Source organism: Neoarius graeffei, chromosome 20 (assembly GCF_027579695.1).
Source record: "Neoarius graeffei isolate fNeoGra1 chromosome 20, fNeoGra1.pri, whole genome shotgun sequence".
NCBI lineage: Eukaryota > Metazoa > Chordata > Actinopteri > Siluriformes > Ariidae > Neoarius > Neoarius graeffei.
Genome location: NC_083588.1, coordinates 66,875,165 through 66,897,215, shown reverse-complemented (window position 1 = coordinate 66,897,215; position 22,051 = coordinate 66,875,165). Strand labels below are relative to the sequence as shown.

General features: G+C 42.9%; 1 protein-coding gene across 2 annotated transcripts; it reads left to right on the top strand.

The window, feature by feature from the left end:
* Nucleotides 1–424: 424 nt before the first annotated feature.
* On the top strand, nt 425–17,417 carry scaf1 (SR-related CTD-associated factor 1). Of its 2 annotated transcripts, none has more exons than XM_060902329.1 (7): nt 425–446; nt 1,243–1,309; nt 1,398–4,930; nt 6,662–6,744; nt 6,867–7,175; nt 14,764–14,892; nt 16,158–17,417. In XM_060902329.1, exons 3-7 carry the CDS (start codon nt 1,483–1,485, stop codon nt 16,314–16,316), a joined length of 4,128 nt encoding a protein of 1,375 aa, XP_060758312.1. In that variant the 5' UTR covers nt 425–446; nt 1,243–1,309; nt 1,398–1,482; the 3' UTR covers nt 16,317–17,417. The 2 variants fall into 2 exon arrangements, with proteins under 2 accessions (XP_060758312.1, XP_060758311.1); XM_060902328.1 differs by having other exon boundaries at nt 428–634.
* Nucleotides 17,418–22,051: the final 4,634 nt, after the last annotated feature.

Here is a 22,051-nt window from a genome sequence, read left to right as displayed (position 1 = left end):
ACTACCATTTTTTAAATATATTTTAGTTATTGTATTTTTATTTTGTTTTAAAAAAATCCAGCCTTTGTTTTTCCATTCTTCAGTTTAGTGTGCCATAAACTTGATCTTCATGTTTTTGTCCCAGAATTTAAATTTTGAACATAACGTTGGTCTCAGTAATGAGTCGTGTTTTCACCTCCTGACTGTGTTCAGTTTTCATGATGGAATGTTGTTTAATAATGATTTCACATCTGATTTTTTTTTAAAATGGGAATTTCAAAATAAAAACAATGTTTCAAAGTGAAAGTGGTGCAGTGTAAAATTTCACTTTCGATTTCAGTCTCAGGCACAACGCTGCTCAGATGGAGTGGAAGAAAAGGAGGAGGAGTTTACAGCTGATAAAAGGACTATTGGTTTGAGGAGTTACCACGGAGACAGACAGACCCCCTGATGACTCTGATTGGCTGGTAATGTAAAACAGACAACATCAATCTGTCACAGGAAGTGTGATGTTCATTTACACTATCTGTTCTGGATCAGTCAGAGTTGAAAGTTGACGCGTGTGTGTGTGAGATGATGGTTCAGTGGGCTGCTGTTTATCCAACACTACGTTCCTTATGTCTCAGCTGTGCTCTCAGCATGGGCTCACGGATGGGTAAGTGTTGACATTGTGCAGTTTTAATGTTTACAAGAACGCAGGTCACGTGATCACGGCATAAACAGTGCCGGTGTCGGATCTCATCACTACATGTCCACTAGTCACCGAACTTAGAAGATAAATGTCCGGTATATAAAACAACGTTTAGTTTTGGCCGAGAAAGAAGGGGGAAAATATTCCACATCCCTGCGGTACTCTGAGGGACGTGCATCCTGACATTTACATCGAGTCATTTCACAGACATGTCACTACAAAGTGGAGTTACTGATACCACCCTAAAGTTGATTATTTCCCTATCACACCATGTCCCTAAGTGTTTTATTCCTCTTCTACTACACCAATTTGCTGTCAATTACAGGTGATTTGTATTATTTGTTATAGAATGATACATCATACTTTTTAATCCATTCATCATTACATTAACATTATAGAACATTAGTGAAAGGAGTCAGTTCTTGTTCTCGCTTTATAGCTGCTATACACACTCGTTCACTCACCAACCCCTCTCTCTGTTGCTTGAAGTTTTCTCTCTTATAGTGAGATTGATTGATTGATTTGATTTTAAATTGAATACTGATTGATTTTATGATTTTGCCTTTTCCAAGTCTCTTTGATGTGAAACCTGCGTCAGCCATCAGAGTAAACGAGGCTTTGTTGCTGGAAGAAGGACAGGTAAATCCGTGTGTCACCTTATTTATGTGTCACGTCTCTGTTGATGTCCCCTGCTGAAGTGATTTATATGTTTGTGTTCATCTCTCAGGCTACACCTTTGACAGAGAGCTCCTTCCGACATCGCTTAAGCTAGAACAGTGGTTTCTACACTGCTCTGTCGAACCGTGGCACAGATGCCCAGGCCGTCTCCTCTCTGCACCTCTAAGAGGGTGCCAGAGACTGTAAAAAGCCCTCTCCCTTCTTCTCCCTCCACATCTCCGTCCTCACCCTCATCTGCTCCTTCTTCCCCCTCCTCTGCTTTCTCAACCTCTCCTGGAAGAATGGGAACAGGATATCGCGAGGAGGAGGACGGCACCTGTGCTGGGAATAATCGGGTCAGAAAAACAGGCGGAGATGGCGTGTCGTCGACCTCATCATCTCTGGCTCCCTCGTTGCTCTCTGCACCTCCTACAGCTTCTTTACATCATCTGTCTTCATCACCCCATCTTTATGACAATGGCCAGAGGGAGGACATGGACACGGAGATATATGACCCCTTTCAACCCACAGAGGGCGAGGGCATGCCAGGCGTAGTGGCCGGAGACGAAGGAGATAAGTACGACCCCTTTGAACCCACCGGATCACCAGCATCAGAGAAAGAGATGAACGATGATCAAGATGGAGAGGAGGAAAGTTCGATCAGCAGCATAAGAATAGCATGTGACATAAAGGACACTAAAGAGGTGGAGCTGGAGACAACTCCTGAGGCAGAGGGTCCGCCTCCAGACTCAACAGAGACAGGAGAGCGACTGTTGGTGTCTGAGCACACGCCTACACAGGTGAACAGGATCAAACATACGAGACAACGAGGAAAAGATCGAAGAGAAGAGGATGACTCAGAGCACTCAGAAATAGAAGAAGGAGAGATTGTGGGTGTTGCTGAGAGCAGAAGGGAAAGGGAGATTGAGATAAGAAGGGAGGTGCTGCTACCGTCCTCGGGGAGTCCTTCATTCTTACAGGGGGGAGGTCTCAAACCTGAGAGGATACTGCGAGTCCTTGACGGTGAAGGATTTGTATCAATTCGAGCGGAGGGTGACTGGGACAAACAACCGGTGCCCCCTATTGGCATGGGAGACCTGAGAAGGAAACTCACCAACAGACGAAAACAGAGATTCAGATCTTGCCCTTCTTCAGCATCCATATCGCCGCCTCCTGCATCTGTCCTACCCATACCATCTCTCTCCCCACCGGCATCCCAACCCCAGGCCACGGAGAAGGTAAGGAGTCGCAGATCTTCCAAAAGCTCCAAGGAGAGAGATCGGCGCAAGATGAAAGGACAGGAAAAGGAAAAGCGAAAGAAGAGGAAAGAGGAAAAGGGGGAATCGGAAAGAGCAAGTAGAGAGAACAAGGAGAGGGAGCATGAAAGGAGGAGCAGAAGAGAAGGAAAAGACAAGGACAGGAGGAGGAGCAGCAGAAGTTATAGTCAAACAAGGAAGACCACACATCGCAGCTCTCCAGAGCCATCTTCTCACTCCCATAACGCCTCTCGGCATACGCACAGTCGCAGGTCCTGGTCCAGCCCCTTGGAAGGCCACCACCGAGGGAGAGACCGAAATCGGGACAGAGACCGGGAAAGGGATCGATACCGAGACAGGAGGAGAGATAACCGAGAGAGAGATAAAGACTCCAGAATGAGAGAAGGAAGGAAGAGGGATCAGGAGGAACGAAGCAAGAGGTCAGATAGCCGAGAGAGGGGGGATGCAAAAAGGAGAAGAGAGAGCAGCAATCGAAGAGACGGGGAGAAAGAAAGAGGGCGGGAAAGGGAGCGGGACAGGAGAAGAGATGGCCGTCCTGTCGTACCTCCGTCTATTCAGGACCTGAATGGCTCGGACCTTTTCGCAATCAAACGTACCATCACTGTTACCACTACACCCACCAATACCTTGATCACTACCTCTCCTTCCCACACCCAGGATCGGGCCCAGAGTCCTACACAAGACTCGGATAAACCCCGCAAGCGCAAGAGGAAACGGAGGAGACGCTCTGATGATGAGGAGCATAGGAGCAGATCTCATCCCACCTCTCTAAGCCCTGTTCGATACCATGGTTATGAATCGGACCGGCTCTCGGACCAGCCCGAGCCAGACATGCTTTCTTTGGATGGAGAGGCGTTGGACTCTGATTACCCTTCACTTGAGGACTCCCCTCTGCTCCCTCCTCCCCCTGAACCTCCTTTGCCAAGCCCCAAACTCAAATCCCCAGCTCTCAAAAGTAGCCGGCACCATCAGAAGAAGAAATCCAGATCGAGGAGCAAAAAACTGGGCCAGTCTGAATCATCCACTTCCTCCTCTTCTCACAGACCCAAAGCAAGCAAAAGTAAAAGCCTTTTGCCCTCACTGTCCTCGCCTCTTTCTGCATCCTCTGGCAACACTGCTCCCCTTTCTCTCGCTGCTTCCTCATCCTCTGCCAAAAGAGTACGGAAGACTGGGAAAGATAAACCAAGCAAGAAGGAATCCAGTCGCTCAGGAAGATCCAAGAAGCTTGGCGGAAGCAGCAGGAAGGGTAAACTACAGTCTAAAGTCTCGGTGCTGGTCCGGGAGGGAGTAAGCAGCACCACAGGAAACTCTGGTAAACTGGGTATTGATCTTCTGGGACCCAGTGGAACAACAGGACCCTCAGTGGTGGGCGGGTCTATAGCTGTTGTTTTCCGTCGGGACAACGAAAGCCGATCTCCATTCCTGAAGCCCTGCTCAGAACCGCTTTCCTTGCCTGGCAGAGTCAAAGATTTGAATAAGACTGGCAAGCAGCGGAATACCCTTTCATCCCTGTCCTCAACGAACCCAACAGGACTCAAGTCAAAGAAAGCCAAGCCAAGCTCCACCACCTCCACATCATCATCTGCATCCTCACCCACATCATCCTCAGCAGCAAAACGCAGACGAAGGCCAGGAAAGAAGTCCCGGGAGAAGGGTCTTGTAGTTGACGGGCCTAACACCAAAGGTGCCAACAGCAGTACATTGGGATCTGGTTGGACTGATGCTGCAGATATTCAGCCTTTGGGTGGAATCGGTCCTAAACCATCAAGTCCACCCTCCACACATCCTGGGCCCACACCTTCATCTGCATCTTCATCATCATCCTCCTCCTCATCGACAAGTATTCTTCCCCCATCTTCCTCGCCCCCTCACACTCCTCCATTGTCTTTACCGCCTTCTCGAGACACTAGAGAATCATCTCCAGACTCTCAGACTGTAGACAGCAGCTGCAAGACTCCTGAACCTTCTTTCCTTTCAGAAGAGTGCCCTGTTCAGTCTCAGTCCACCCTGCTTGTGCCTGCAAAGTCACCTCCTAGCCCACCACCGTCAAGAGGAGATGGAATTTCGCAGTCTGTCTCCAAACTGCTCCCACTCGATGACCAGAAGACGTCACCACCTTGCTCTACTTCATCAGCGTTGGCCGCAGCTTCTCTTGCACATTCCATTCCTCCTCTGGCAGCTGAACCTTCCTCATCCTCCTCAGCTTCAGTGTCCTCTTCAACGGTCAGTAAGCCTCCGCCCCCTCCACCCCCACCCTCTGCTGTGCCACCTTTGCCCTGGAGCCTTCAGACAGGCGTAGACTGCACCGCTGGAGGCGTACTTGCGTGTGAGTTTTATCCTCCTTCAAGGTTCATACTGCAGAGTTCTCAAATTGTTAGCTTGTTGCTTTTTCCAACACACAACTCTAGTTATTTGAATCAGGTGTACTGGAGGAAGGCCATTTCTCAGTCCACTACCCAAGAGAGTGTCAGGTTTTCACCTGACCCAAAAATATGAAACTCTTGATAATTAGCTCATGAAGTGGGTCAGGGGTTTTGGGCATGGGGAAACTTTGTAGGGCAGTGGGCCTCCAGAAGTAGAGATAGAAACCCTGGCTCGAAGAAAGACCGACAGCTTTCGCTATTGGCTTTTTTTTTTTAAACCAAGAAATGTCCCTGATCAGGTCACTTAAAAGCCGCTCATTTGACACACACACTAACCACACCAGCATTCTAACTAGCCCTAGCTAGTATCAACCGACTGGCCGAGCTTGCTCTCTAGATTAGATTTATCAATTTCAGCAGATGAAGTAAGGAGTTGTGTAACTCCTGGCGATGAGGAGGTTGCTTCCCTTCACTGAAGCATTGGAGGCAGGAAAATCAGAAACGTATCACGTGCTGGTGAATGTACAAAAAAAGACTTGTTCTACACTGTCTTGAGTGAACTTGAGTGTCCTTCACAGAGCGTTGACCTCAACCCCACTGAAAACCTGGAACTCTGACTGCACCCCAGTCCTCCTCACCCAACATCAGTGGCTGACCTTGCTAATGCTCTTGTAGCTGAATGAACACAAGTCAAGTCAGTTAATTTGTATAGAGCTTTTAATAATACACTCTTTTTTATAGAAATAGCTTTATAGAAATACTTAGATTTTAAAGAAATGAATTAATAAATAATGAGCTAATTATTTACCTAATGAGCAAGCCTGAGGAGACCATAGCAAGGAAAACCTCCCTCAGACAACGTGAGGAAAAAAATTGAGAGGAACCCCGTCCTCATTCGGATGATAACAGTGTGTGTGATTTATTAATAACCAGCTTCTATATTAAGTGTCCAGAACCATCTTCAAAGTGTATCTTTAGGCTGGTGATATGGGGCTGTCCTCCACAGGAGCGATGTGATGAGAACTGTAGCCAGAAGTAGGACATCGGGATGGATCAGGCAGGTTTGGCGAGCAGGAGAAGTTGGCATCATTACTATCTCGGGAGTGATTATGTGTAACTTGAGAGAGAAAAACTCGGATGTTAGGTATGTCTGGTGTCACCTCATGGTTAAAAAACGGTGTGCATTTTGCACTGTGTGCCAGCAGGGACTCCGGTGAGACTAGCTATAACAGTATGATTAAAAGGGAGAGCCAGAAGGTAGCACAGACAGGAGGGAGCCCTGGGACATAAAGCAGCAGCCACTCCACCATCCACAAATCTGAGTGAAAGATTTTTTTTCCCCCAAAAAAATGCAGTTTTCCATATTTCTGCTCCTAAACAAGACACATTTTTCACTGGCACTTTGTCATCCATGTTGGGTTCTCTTGCTTGTCCCACAACTTGTGACTTGATTGATTGGGTGCGAAAAAATCACTAGATGTCACATTTTAGGTGAGTGGAATGCCGTCGCTTTCTGTAGAGTTGAGGAAAAGCATCTAGTGTGAAAGCAGCCAAATACAAGTGCAGTACAGTAAAATTATTTTCTTCACATATTCATCTAATTTGTGAGGATGTGGAGTTGGAAGTGATGCAGGATGATAAAGATGTCATTTTTCCGTATGAAAGCCTAATTCTTCATCTCTGTCCCATTCCAGTGACTGCTCTCCTGTTTAAGATGGAGGAAGCCAACATTGCCAGTCGAGCCAAAGCGCAGGAGTTCATTCAGGCCACGAGCCAGGTGAGCTCTGTGCTCCTCTTTCTTCCCTTCTGCAGTTTCACTGGTTAATTAATTCATATCAATTATAATATTAGTATTCAGTGTGAGCTAATTATCTCTGTCTTGTTTTATATGCAAAACAGATTCTCTCTCAGGCTAACCAGAACCAGCCCCAGTCACATTCTACATCTTCCTCCTCTGCCTCACTAGTTCCTCCTCCTCCTCCATCACACGCCCCGCCCCCAGGTCCAACTCCCACCCAGTTCATTCTCCATGGCTCCCTCCCATTGGTTGGCTGCACCAAAACCCCACCGGCACACCTACATCCTGGAATTTCATTGGGTGGTGGATGTGCTCAGACTCCACCTCCTCCACTGCCCATGGGGCTGTCTGGGGCAGCAGGGGGTGCCAGTGAGACAGGCTGGGATGTAGACAGTAAAGACCCTGACAAGGTACACCTCTCTCATAATTATAGCAGTGGGAGTAAATAGTCATCATTTTGGTAACAGTCAGTGATACTAATGCAAAAACATAGAAATTATTAAAAAAAAAAATCAGTAAGAAAGACTATAGGACTTGTCAAGCAGTTTAAAAACGAATCTGATTAATTACGTGCCTTTTTTTTTTTTTTTTAATTTAACTGCATATATCAATATTTGCCCTAAGAAGCATTTCCAAATATTTCAGTATTTTATTATACATGTACATCCTCTGTAACGCGTCCTTTTTTGCTCCCTTTTCGGTCTCATAAAGCTGCTGGATTTTGGACAGAATTGTATTTCTTGATGGCAGGTTATGAATTTGTGCCAGAGCACACAGTGTGTAAAGCCCCTGTAAACGCCCTGTCCTCGACCACAGACACTGACCTGCAGTCCATTGCATTCATTTAGCTCTTGAGCTGATTAATCTGCCACAGGTAAACAGTTGTCTGATTACCTGTTCGAGTGTGGCTTGGTGAGACTGGTTGCTCACGTTATCATCGGGGGCGAAGCTAGGTCTGCCAACTTGGAGGTTGCACATGAACGCCCCCTCAACTTGTCAAGTGGAAATAATTTTGATATCCAAAATCCCAAATTGGGATGACCTGCAACCTTTCAGTATGGGGGATAAGAGGCATTTCATTCTGACAACAAAGCACCTGAACGTGAGGGACTCATAATTCTGACTTTATAAGTGGGAAGTTGGACCTTCTGAAAGCACGTGAAGGCATCAAACGTTCAAATTGTGCAAAGAGACGTATGGGGTCAGGGGGCTTAATGGAGTGATATTAATCTGCCTTATTATATGGCACAAGCTACTTCCAGTAAAATTGCGTGCTCTGATTGATTCACTGGAAGGCAGAATTTTCCCGTAATGCCCGTGGGCAATTGCAGACTTTCTTTCCAAGGCACCGACTTTCAATGTTGCAAAATAAAATGACAAAAAAAGATGAATCGGAAACCAAAATGGAATCGGAAACAGCCGAAAGACAAGCAAGAGTCAGTTATTCAAGAAATGAGCATCGAAGAGCATTCAGAAACCGCTAACTGAAATTCAATTTTGAAACCGCTAACCGTTTTTATTCTGCATGCATGACTCGTCTGTGTTACAAATATGTCGAGACTGAAAATTATAATGACCGCTTTACTTATCTACTTTAATCTTTAGAAATAAAAAAGCCATATAATAAACTCCTTATTAACCTCGCTTACTTGGTCTTTACAGGAAAATATCAGACCTCGGTCTTTGGTCGTGCTCAGCTAATAAGTAGTTTTGGGTTTTTTTTTTGTTTTTTTCTCTTGCATTTTTTTTTTCTAGAATTAATTGAAATTAATGTTTTGACACTGACAAGTATTCATAGTAACAATAAACATGCATTATTATTATTACAATGACTAAATAATAAAAATAATTAATGATGTTAATAACAGTAATTATAGTCGTCAATATATTCTGGTAATAATAATAATAATACCAACAACAATAGTAATTAAAGTCAAGTTTATTTGTATGGCGCTTTTAACAATAAACATTGTCACAAAGCAGCTTTACAGAATTTGAATGACTTAAAGCATGAGCTAATTTTATCCCTAATCTATCCCCAATGAGCAAGCCTGTGGCGACGGTGGCAAGGAAAAACTCCCTCAGACGACATGAGGAAGAAACCTCAAGAGGAACCAGACTCAAAAGGGAACCCATCCTCATTTGGGTGATAACAGACAGCCTGACTATAACATTAACAGTTTTAACATGAAGTCAGTTTCGTTGATGTTATAAACTCTTCATTGATGGGAACTTGAGTGCAAAACTGTTCATGACGACTGCAGTCCTAAAGTTAGCAAGTCAACTGTAGTCCTCAGCCATAAAAGCATTACTGTAAGAGTCCAGAGCGTCCTCCAGGTGTGACTTTCAACTGTCCACATGGGGCCGTCCTCCACAGGAGCGATGCGATGAGAGTCCAGCCAGACACAGGGCACCAGGATGGATCAGGCAGGTCCGAGGAGCAGAAGAGGTTCAGCATCTCGATCCCAGGACCAACATGTAACTCAGAGGGACAGATTGGGGGGGGGAGAAAACACAGGTTGTTAGGTTTGCCCTAAAAATGACACAAGTATTAAGTCTGTGTGGTAGGCTCGCAGAGACGAGAGTCTTGACATCAGGCATAATACACAACAATGGCATGTTAATATGCAGGGTTCTCCACGGATTGAAAATATAGGGGGGTGGGGGTCAATCAGATGACCTTAAAACAAATTTGCATAAATTTACATATGTCATTTGCATACAATTTACGTAAAATACTCTCAAATAGTAATCATTTAGAATAGAGGAATCAATTGGACTGGTACAAAACACATCATACATCAAACATTACACACACATCATATTCAGACACATTGTTTGAAATGGAACTGGAAAAAATATTTTTTTTTATTTAGCAAACTACAAAAAAAGAACAGAAAAGTACAGAAAAGTTTTTGTATTAACTATATTCACACTGCTCCACAAAAGCTGACATTGTTTGAAATGGAAATGTAATTGCAGGCACCACTGGAAAAATAATTTTTTTTTAGAGAGTAAAGTACATTGAAAAGATGTTGTTTTGGCTATATTTACACTGCTCTATGGCTATATTTACACTGCTCCATCCATGTTCACCAGTTAACAGTCTAAGAAGATAAAGAAAAATAACATTGTAATTTAAACTCATTCATACAGACTCAAGCAAAATGCATTGTAGTAATTACACAGCCTAACATGATCTCTAAAATATGGTTGCACAAAATGATTTGATATTTGAAAGAAACTAACTCAATTACCTACTTTCCTCTTTTCCTAAACATCCACTTCGAAGGTGATCTTCCTGTTCAATCAGTTATCTCGAACTTGGTGTCGATTCACACGTTATTATAAAGGCATGTTATCTCCCGGCGCAAGAACAATGTGTCAAAAACGCCGAAGTGTGAAACGCTTTTCTTAGACTATAATCGTCAGACTGACTAAACTAATTGCTGGTAAATGAGTTTCACACTCGGGTGTTGTCACGTTGTCGGTACTCCAAAAGAGAGAGGCTATCTGTCACAAAGAAAACAAAGGGACGTCTCTTCCTTTTGTAAAGGGGCAGCAGAAATTAAACGGGGACGGGAATCACAGAAAGGGGGGCGGCCCGCACCTCTAAAACCCCTCGTGGAGAACCCTGATATGGTTAAAAAATATCATGACCTGCTCTGGCTGGATGCTTGATTGGGTGATGGGAGCACACTCCTCAGCAATGATGGGATGCAGATGGGACCCTTAGGGCTGGCCAAGACAATTCAGTTACATTTCACCGGGTCTGGGACATGCGACAGAATGTCTGAAGGCCGATTCCCTGCAGGCTATGATAGCCAGTCGAGGTCTCCACCCTCTCCACCAAAATATTTCCTGTTGACTCCATGTAACTCAGAGGGACAGATTGGGGGGGAGGGGAAAGAAAACACAGGTTGTTAGGTATGCCCAATGTCACCTGAATAAGTAGGAACAGTATACATATTGCACCGAGTACAAGCAGGGACTCCGGCAACTAACTATGACAGCATAACTAAAAGTGGAGAGCCAGAAGGTAACTCGGGCATGAGGGGCCCCGGGACATACAGCAGCAGCCACTACACCGTCAACAAACTCGAGTGAGCAAGCGAGTGGGGACTGACAGCATCCATACATCCCAGTTTACCAAACACTCTGTCTGAGGACCCTCCAGATCTACACCTTTACCTCATAAACACCATTAACACAAGGCTTGACTAAACAGATCTGTTTTCAGCCGAGACTTAAACACTGAGACTGTGTCTGATTCCCAAACACTACTTGGAAGGCTGTTCCATAACTGTGGGGCTTTGTAAGAAAAGGCTCCGCCCCCTGATGTAGCCTTCACTATACGAGGTACCAGCAGATAGCCTGCACCTTTTGATCCAAGTAGGCGTGGCGGGTCATAGAGGAGCAGAAGTTCACTCAGGTACTGTGGTGCGAGAACATTCAGTGCTTTAAAGGTCAATAGTAGTATTTTATAATCAATACGAAATTTGATTGGGAGCCAATGCAGTGTGGATAAGACAGGGGTGATGGGGTCATATTTTCTAGTTCTAGTAAGGACTCTTGCTGCTGCATTTTGAACTAGCTGGAGCTTGTTTATGCACTTATTGGAACATCCAGACAGTAAGGCATTACAATAATCCAACCTGGAGGGAACGAAAGCATGGACTAGTTTTTCCGCGTCATGTAGTGACATTAAATTTCTTATCTTAGTAATATTTCTGAGATGAAAGAAAGCTATCCGGGTGATGTTCTCAATGTGAGTTTCGAATGAAAGACTGGGGTCAATAATCACTCCGAGGTCTTTTACTGCTGCACGTGAAGAAACAGAAAGGCCATCCAGAGTTACTGTGGAATCAGAAAACTTACTTCTAGCTGCATGTGGTCCGAGTACAAGTACTTCAGTCTTGTCAGAGTGAAGCAGAAGGAAGTTAATAAGCATCCAGTGTCTAATGTCCTTCACACATTCCTCAATTCTATTAAGCTGGTGTCTCTCATCTGGTTTTGTAGAAACGTACAACTGTGTGTCATCAGCATAACAGTGGAAACTAATACAATGTTTACGAATAATATCACCCAGAGGGAACATATATAAAGAAAAAAGCAGTGGACCCAAGACAGAACCTTGTGGAACACCAAACTTTACCTTAGTACGTCTAGAAATATCACCGTTTTATATCAACATACTGACAGTGATCAGTTAAATAAGAGCTGAGCCAGGAGAGGGCCGTTCCCTTAACTCCCACAACATTTTCTAGTCTATCCAGAAGAATGGAATGATCAATGGTATCAAATGCTGCACTAAGGTCAAGCAACACAAGCAGCGAGACACAGCCCTGATCAGACGCCAACAGTAGGTCGTTTACTACTTTAACCAGAGCTGTCTCTGTGCTATGATGAGGTCTAAATCCTGACTGATACATTTCATGGATGTTATTCCAGTGTAAATATGAGCATAACTGCTGTGCCACAGCTTTTTCAAGGATCTTGGAGATAAAGGGGAGGTTTGATATCGGCCGATAATTGGACAGCCGACAGGGATCAAGGTCAGGTTTTTTAATCAGGGGTTTGATAACTGCTAGTATAAAGGATTTGGGTACATAGTCGATCATAAGAGAAGAATTTATTATTTTTAGAAGCGGTTCAATTACTTCAGGTATTATCTGTTTGAATAGACGTGTAGGTAAGGGATCTAGTACACAAGTTGAGGCTTTTGATGTAGAGATTAATGAAAGTAATTCAGTTTCTCTAAGGGGAGTAAAACATTCTAACTGATGATCTGATACAGTTATATTGTTAACTACAGGGTCACTTTCATTGTCTGACCTTAAATTAGTAGTTTGAATTTTTTGTCGGATATTCTCAATTTTGTCATTTAAAAAAAAATTAATGAAGTCGTTGCTACTCCATACTGCAGGTGTGCATGTGTCTATAGTGGACTTATTCCTGGTTAATTTTGCTACAGTATTAAATAGGAATCTAGGATTATTTTTGTTATCTTCTATTAGGGAGGAGAGATATGTTGATCTCGCAGCACTAAGAGCTTTTCTATACTTCAGGAAGCTCTCCTTCCACACTAATTTGAACGCTACCAATTTTGTTTGACGCCATTTACGTTCCAATTTTCGAGTGGTCTGTTTTAATGTGCGAGTGTCATCATTATATGAAGGTGCTAATTTTTTTGTCTCTGACCGTTTTCCTTTTAAGAGGAGCTACATTATCTAAAGTATGGCGGAATGTTGACTCTAAGCATTCAGTTGCCTGATCAAGTTGTGCAGGGGCTGACAGTGACCCAATCAAAGTTGATAACTCTGGGAGATCATTTATAAAGCTCTGTGCAGTAGTTGACGTGAATGTAGTACGTTTAATACAGTAGCGTGGTGAGGTGCATATATTATTACTCAGACAGACATATTTTGAATGAGATGAGACAATGATCTGAGATAACTTCAGACTGTGGAAGTATGACTAGATTATCTATGTTTAATCTGAATGTTAGTATTAGATCGAGGGTGTGACCACCATTATGGGTCGGTCCTATGACATTCTGATTAATCCCGACTGAATCTAAAATGGACACAAACGCTGTTTTTAAAGGGTCTTCTGGGTTATCGAAGTGAATATTAAAATCTCCGACAACTAAAGCTTTGTCTAAGGAAATAACCAGATCTGAGATAAAATCTGCAAATTCAGAAAGAAACTCAGAATATGGCCCCGGGGGCCTGTAAATAATAAGTAACGGAATTAACTGGGTATATTTTTCTTATTTTTCGAGGCTACATACATTATATGAGTATGAAGAACTTCAAATGTATTAAATTTATAACCAGGTTTTTGTGTTACACCTAGATAATCGTTATAAATAACCGCGCCGCCTCCTCCTCTGCCAGTTAGACGAGGCTGGTGTATATAACTGTATCCAGGAGGACTCGCTTCATTTAATGCTATATATTCATTTGGCTTAATCCATGTTTCTGTTAAACACAGTACATTAAACTCCTGATCAGTAATGAGTTCATTAACCTTTAGATGTAAGAGATCTAATATTTAATAGCCCCACCTTTAGATCAAAGGTGCTGGCAGCAGCTGTACAGTCAGTCTGATCTAATTTTATATTGATTAGGTTACTGGAGCAAACTCTGAGTATTTCTACTTTTTTTGTTGAGCTCGGGGAACAGACAGTCTCGATGTAGTTAAAGCCACTAGCGGCCTTGATGGGCCCCCACACGTGGTTCTGCAACCCAGGACATCCTGCCACCCAACAAAACAGTCACATGTCATATATTCATCAAATGTTCAAAGGTGATGTGCATGTTGCAAATGCCATGATTGCTTGAGGGATGATAGATAAAGACTGTGTGTGTGGTGTGAAGATGTACATTTATATATATGTACAAAACTATACATGTGTTCCTCCTTATCTCTATCTCGCGCTGTAATCTTAAGTCATCTTAGCTTTCCTGTGTGTGTGTGTGTGTGTGTGTGTGTGTGTGTGTACACATGCAGAGTTTTTATATGTCTGCAACAAAATGCACAATGATGGCAGGTCACTATTATTGTGTGTCTGTTGCTAGGACAACTATCATGATTCATGTCATTTTTGTAGTGATCTAAGGGTTCTGAGTAAGGTTTTGGCCATAAGTTCTGAAGAGTTTTGTTTCAATTAGGGGGCGCTATGAAGTCCCTGGGCCACGCCCGGGGCTAAATGTCTGTGGCTGAGAAGCGGTTACAATGACTGTGTATCAAATTTCATGAGTTTTCGTGCATGGGAAATGCCTCAAACACGACAGAAAAATAAGAATAATAATAATCCTTCGAAAAACAATAGCGTCTTCGCACCGAACGGTGCTCGGGCCCTAATGATGAATAAATCAATAGAAATATTATTAATGATGGCAATAACAGTCGTTAAAAACAAACTTTTATTACACCAATATAATTTTAATGATGATGATAATTATAATGACACCCTGAATCTCTTCCGGTCAGTATTTAAAGAAGCTGCACACCCAGGAGAGGGCAGTAGAGGAAGTGAAGTTGGCCATCAAGCCGTACTACCAGCGCAAAGACATCAACAAAGAAGAGTACAAGGACATCCTGAGGAAAGCTGTGCATAAGGTACACACTCCTCCTCTCCGTAAAGCTGTTTCATAGCACTTCGCCCACCATGACCTTGGTTTGACCTCTGGTGAAAGGCAAAAATAAACCCGTGCACTTCCATTCACAAAGCACCTGATTGTAAGACTGATCTGGGATCAGGTTTCTGCCTTTCTTTCCCGTGCTTTGTTTGTGTGTAATAAAGGACAATGTAATGCGCAGAGAAACATTACAGCTCTCACGCAATGAGCCGGTTTTATTTCCATTTGTCTCCTGACAGCGCTGATATGGGTCATTAAGCCTTTTATCAATGAAAATAAGGTGGATATATAAAAATATATATTTCCCTTGGGAAAAAGTTAGTGTCCCCTGCATGGTTTCCCATGCTGAGGGAAACAGGGAAATGTACCTCTGTTGTTCAGTTTATACAAATACAAAACACACACTTCCAAGAAGCTGAAAAATGAAATGTGATGACTGTTCTGTAATAAGATCACAATCCAGAACTTTCTTTCCAACAGTGAGGATCCAGAAACTGATCAGAGGATGTGAACGAGGTTAGACACAGTTGTAAAGAGAGCACAGAGATGATAAAGTATTAGAGGATATTTCTCACCTTAAGGAAGATGGATGGGGCGGCACGGTGGTGTAGTGGTTAGCGCTGTCACCTCACAGCAAGAAGGTCCTGGGTTCGAGCCCCGTGGCCAGCGAGGGCCTTTCTGTGTGGAGTTTGCATGTTCTCCCCGTGTCCGCGTGGGTTTCCTCCGGGTGCTCCGGTTTCCCCCACAGTCCAAAGACATGCAGGTTAGGTTAACTGGTGACTCTAAATTGAGCGTAGGTGTGAATGTGAGTGTGAATGGTTGTCTGTGTCTATGTGTCAGCCCTGTGATGACCTGGCGACTTGTCCAGGGTGTACCCCGCCTTTCGCCCGTAGTCAGCTGGGATAGGCTCCATCTTGCCTGCGACCCTGTAGAACAGGATAAAGCGGCTACAGATAATGAGATGAGATGAGGAAGATGGATGCAAGTGTTTAAACTCTGATTTTGATTAGTTTTCATCTTCTCAGGGACTTGTCCAGAGGACGCTCCACTGATGATAAACGCATTAAAAACTGTGTGTAATGTTATTTGAAGAGGCATGTGTTTAACCTTTATGGAAGGAGTCTCCAATGTCAGTTTAGTATTTTACTGTCACTCTGTGTTTTTTTTTTTTATTTCTGACTCCTCTTCATCTGAGCCATGAGGGTGCACAAACTTTTGCTCTAAAGATGCCTTTGTGTCTTTCAGATCTGTCACAGCAGGACGGGTGAGATCAACCCGGTGAAGGTGAGTAACCTGGTGAAACTCTACGTGCAGAGGTACAAGTATTTCAGGAAGCACGGCCGCAAAATGGACGACGAGGACAAGGAAGAGCGAGACTCCGCCTCCCTGCACAGCTCCACGTGATTGGACATCGGGACCGCTTTGTTAGGAATTTGTGATTCTCCACCGCTGTGCTACGTGCTGTTCATGTGAAGTCCCGAACTCCACCTCCACACTATGCCACGCCCCTTTCCTATGTGTTTCATCTAAATGTGGGGTTAGAGACGAGCACACGCTTTGGAGGGAGAGATAAAGAACGTGTGTTTTTGTACTACTTTAGGTTCGTCACAATTCAAGACACTACATGGCTGTGCTTTCTCTCTCCCTCTGAATGAAGAATGTTAAAATATTCAACAGATTAATCACAGGCTCCTCCCACTCAGTGATCAGAGGCAGACCAGTGCATGTTCGAATGTTGATGACGTTTTTTTTTGTGTGTGTTTTATAAACGCATTTGTCTTTGAATTGCGGTCCTTCACATGTCTGATGGTTTTCTTAGAACAAAGTCATGGATGTGGAGAAAATGGACTCTTCCAGTGACTGTGCTTCGACTCCATCTCCTCCTCTCAGCCCCTACAGGTGCAGTCACAGGTTCTCACACTTGTGCTTGTAGATGTGCATGTGTTTTAGGTTTTATTTGGACTTCAGGAGGCTGACGTGCAGAGGGATAAATCAGAGGGATAAAAGTAAAGCCGTCGCTTCCATCATGAGCGCTGTGACCTGCAATTTCTCTCTACGTGACATAATCGGCGTCTCATGAGCTGGACTTCGGACCGGAGCCATCACCAGACAGTAAACTCAATTAAAAAAAAAAATCAAGAAGTCCGTCTCGCTGCTGTGCCTGATTAATCAGCGAGGAACGTTCTGTCTGAAATAAATCATGTGTTCGTAGATCTTTACTGGCAATATATAAACAAAACGTCAGCGCAACATCTTAAAAAAAAAAAAAAAAAGAACTACTCGAACCTGTAAAACTCCTGAAAAAGGACGATTTGGGAAATGGTTTGACTTTTCCTACACAGTGTATAAAACTGCAGAGAATGTAGTTCATGTTAAATCTGAAACTTTAGCTGAGTTTTTGTTTTACAATAAATGTTTATTCGAGATGAACGAGAGAAAAGCGGTGAGGAGGGAGCTGGTGGATTGAGAGAGTCTCTGAAATAAATTATTAAACCTTTATCGAAAGCTGAGTGATCAGTGAATGGGTTACTCATAGGGTGTGTTTTATACAAAAGCATGTCAAGTAAAAATGGAATTTATGCAAATCAACAAAAAAACACTCATTTCATTAAAAAAAACATCAGTTCCCACACTCCCTTCGTTCATTATTAATTCCACAAAACTTTCATGTGTGGGAAAGAATTCATATATTTTCATTAAAAATAATTTAGTTCAGCACTACACAAAAGCCTGCAAAGTTTTTTTTTTTTTTAAAGATGGTTGAGTTGTAGCTTTTTAAATGTGTTCAACTTGGAACCTTTTCTAAAAGGTGAGATGAAGCGGGTTTTTTTGTTTTTTAAATATGTTCTGTTTGCCCATTAGTTTGTCATTCATTTTTGTTTCTTCAGTCTTTGAATACAATCCATAAATCAGGTGACTTTTGTTTGCAAGTTTCCTTCCGGTGAATGACGTGGCAGTCAGACGAACCTGTCCGACTGCTGTTATGTAAAGAGCGAGTGAAACCGTCTCCAACTATTTTTGCGGTTTAGAGGCCAATGCACGGTCAAGATACCTTCAGAAAGTTGCTGTTTGTGATAGGATTAGATCCTTATACATTAACAAAGGAGTTCCCCGACATCTCAGACTACCTGACGCTGCAGACGTCGTTCCACACGGACACACAGATGGAAACCTGGAAGATCATGGAGAACAACTTTTCCATATGTGTCTGGGTTAAAGATCTGGGGATCAGAACACTACAAGATAAATCCTGTATTGTTTTTGCCCGGGTCAGGAGGAATTTCTGGGCTTTTTGTACGTGTCTTTACAATGTTTGCTAAGGTGCTACAAGTTTTAGTATCAGGTGGAAACAAACCACAGCTGCTCAATTCCCAATCCTACCTGCTCTTCTCTTCCAGCTAAATCATTCATAAAGACCTGGGGATTACACACATTATACACGCGGTAGTTTACAATATGGCGACCCACAATCACCCCGTAAACAAAAACACATCTGAGGACTGAAGTGTCTCCTGAAATTCAAAACATCACAAAATAATTGAAAAGGGAGAGAGAGAACTTTTATCTATTTCATGGTTTGTTAGATTCAAAAAGCCCAAAACAACACAAGCGTAGAGCATTTTAACGACGAGCCAGTAGCCCCAGTGATGGTAATGCTTTGTGAACAGTGAGCTCAGCTGACCACCACTTCCTGTCTCGCATATCTAATGAGGCGGCTGTGACATCGGATACAAACCAGCAATTTGTGCCGTTGTTCCTTTATTTTGTTTGGTTGGTTTTGAGTCCATGTATATTTTCGTTGTTCTATTTTCCTCTGAGAAACAGAAATGAGAATGAAAAACGAATTTTTTGATTTTCATTTCAATATCCGCACATGAATAATGAAATAAGTCGTCATACTTCATTCTCCTGGTCAGCTACTGCACCAACAAACTTTAAAGAGGACTTGAATTTTGTTGTCTCCTTTGTAAAATGGAAAATTAAATCCATTTTTGGATGTAAATGGAAAATAGCCGGTGTTTTCATTTTCTGAAAGCGGCTGCTATGCTCAGTCCAAGTGCACGACTGTCAGTGTTCCGATTATTCGAGCATCTGACTGGACTGGAGCTGAAACACATGGAGCAGTGTGTCCTTTAACCAAACAACAAAAAAGACTCCGAGAGGAGGACACGAGTCAGAAAAACTTACTCATGTTTCAGATGAAGTTTATTTAAAAATGTTCGTCAATGCAACTGTCGCGACTCCTGGTGTCTGAGGGACCCCTGGGAGCCATCAGTGGTGCACAGGAAGTTCGTTGCTCCTGAGCTCCTTCTGGGTAATTTAGCTGGGTTTAGGACACGCGCATGTAGACAGCTTCGGGTTTCAGGAAGTGAAAAAATTGAGCTTTTCCTGTTTCTGTTTTCTTAAGAATTAAAAATCAAGTCCTTTTTAAATGTTGTATATGAAAAAGAAGTATGACTTGTTTTCTGTTATTCTTTTGGATTTTGAAATGTGGTTTCTCAAAAGAAAACCGAACGATTAAACTGTACAGGGACCCTGATGGGATCCAGCTCTCTAAAGGGATCTGTTTGGAACCGTGTGGAAAAGGAATATCCTGTTACCATGACAACTTACTAGAAGCAAGCAATAAACAGAGCAATGATTAATAAAGACGGGTCGATGAAATGATGAAACAATCACAATACAAGGAATATGAAAAAAGTTGTTTATGATGATCAGAGGATCTTTATTACTGAGAGTCACATTAAAGAACTTTAAACACACGGAGTGAGAGTGTGTGAGAGAGAGAGTCTGTGTGAGTGAGTGACTGTGTGTGAGTGAGTGAGTGAGTGAGTGAGTGACGTGTGTGTGTGTGTGTGTGTGAGTGAGTGAGTGAGTGACTGTGTGTGTGAGTGAGTGTGTGACTGAGTGTGTGTGAGTGAGAGTGTGTGTGTGAGTGAGTGTGTGAGTGAGAGAGTGTGTGTGTGACTGAGTGTGTGAGAGTGAGTGAGTGTGTGTGTGTGTGAGAGAGAGAGTGAGTGTGTGTGTGTGTGTGTGTGTGTGAGTGAGTGAGTGTGACGTGTGTGTGTGTGCTGATAAACGCTGTACTGTTTCAATCCCAGTGTCTGTGTTTTTACTTCGTGTGTTTTTATCATTCTGAGCTGTTTGTAGTGATGCAGTTTGTTGTTTCACTCATCGCTGATGATGATGACGGAGCGTCTTTGTGTCCTACACAGTTCTGTGCAAAAGTCTTAGCCCCCCTTTTTCATACAAACTTTGTTATAGATTTCTATTTAATGACTTCTACATTATTGAGTCAGTACAAAAACATTCGTTTTCCAGCACAAAATTAAATGTTACAGAAAAAACAGTCTGTACCTGAGCAGCGTATTCCATCAGAGCGCACTTTCCAGATGAAAAAAGAAAGCATAATGAAGGCTGTTGGGTTTTGGTGTAAAATGAAGAAGTGAGTGTGACAGTCAAAGTGTCCAGAAGAACTGTGGCTGGTTCTGTAAGATGCTCAGGAAAACCTACAGATCATTTCCACATAAAACTGACCTCACTGGACCTGAGACGGAGATTTTTTTAAAGGGTCGTCTCACACCAAATACTGACTTTGTTTCATTTATTATGGCTCACTGATTACTGTTTATAGCATTTTAATGGTGAAACATTTCATTTCATTATTTTTAAGCCATTTTTGGTTGACAGCATTTCTTTATATGAGCCTCAGACTTTTACACAGAACTGTACATCGATTCCATGTACTGAGGTTTACGTCACTGAGTCTTAAAGCAGCAATAAGGATGTTCTGGTGAGCCTCAGGTACAGGATCAGGTTCTATTCCCAGCAGGAGATCTGGTACTGTGGGAATGAGGTTCCTCTTCCTGCTCCTGGAGAAACTCTGCTCTTACTTTTTCACGCAACAACATTTAAATAAATTAGGACTTTGTCACTTTTCTGTAATTTGGTTATGACACTCTAAACAACGATGGTCCCCAATGATTCCTCAGACCGCCATTTTTTCAGTTCCTGACTCCTGCTGCTGATCTGGAAGAGTTTTTGGAAACATTAATAATTAAAGTGTGACTGATCCCCAAATACACATTTTCACTGGGAAATACCTCAACACAGAGCAAAATGGGTTTGAATTTCTTTCAGGTTGAAGTGAAGGTGATGAAGCGCTTTTTGTTTGTTTGTTTGTTTGTTTGTTTGTTTGTTGAGATTGTGTGTGTGTGTTGGATGTGTCACTGTGTGCAGTTTATTAAGTTAAAACTTCGCAGTGGAGGCACTGGATAAAAACACCAGAGAAATCACAGAGAGTTGCTGCTCTGTGTGTGTGTGTGTGTTTAAATTCAGCACACGCTGCTTCGAGCCCTCAGTTCCAGCAGTGATGGTAATTTTTGTGCTTTGTGCAGTTTTCTGAAAATGAAACTGAGTACCAGGAACCTTTTTTCTTCTTCCTGAAGGTTATGAGCTCAGCGCTGCTGAAACCTGCACAACTGGTCATGTGGCCTGGAGCCAAACAAAACACCCACGAGAACTCGAACAGTCTCAGACGCGATGGGTGAAGCTGCGTGTGAAAGGGATTCAGGGCCCAAATCATTGATCTTCAGTGATTATTTGACCTGGATGGATCCTGAAGCATTAAACTGACAATGCCTTGCAAAAGTATTCACCCCCTTGGTGTTTGTCCTGTTTTGTTGCATTACAAGCTGGAATCAAAATAGATTTTTAGAGGGTTAGCACCATTTGATTTACATAACACGCCGACCACTTTAAAGGTGCACATTGTCTTTTTTTTATTGTGACACAAACAATAATTAAGATGAAAAAACAGAAATCTGGAGTGTGCATAAGTATTCAACCCCCCCCCCAATTGAGCCACTGTTTGCTGCAATTCCAGCTGCAAGTCTCTTGGGGTGTGTGTCTATTAGCTTAGCACATCTAGCCACTGGGATTTTTGCCCATTCCTCAAGGCAAAACTGCTCCAACTCCTTCGAGTTAGATGGGTTGTGTTGGTGTACAGCAATCTTCAAGTTATGCCACAGATTCTCAACTGGATTGAGGTCTGGGCTTTGACTAGGCCATTCCAAGACATTTAAATGTTTCCCTTTAAACCACTCCAGTGTGGCTTTAGCAGTATGTTTAGGGTCATT

What these genes read in the sequence shown, in the direction of transcription:
- scaf1 (XM_060902329.1), top strand. Translation starts at nt 1,483, where the DNA reads ATGCCCAGGCCGTCTCCTCTCTGCACCTCTAAGAGGGTGCCAGAGACT. An exon ending in CGCTGGAGGCGTACTTGCGT is followed by an intron (nt 4,931 to 6,661) that starts GTGAGTTTTATC and finishes GTCCCATTCCAG; the next exon opens with TGACTGCTCTCCTGTTTAAG. An exon ending in TGAGGAAAGCTGTGCATAAG is followed by an intron (nt 14,893 to 16,157) that starts GTACACACTCCT and finishes TGTGTCTTTCAG; the next exon opens with ATCTGTCACAGCAGGACGGG.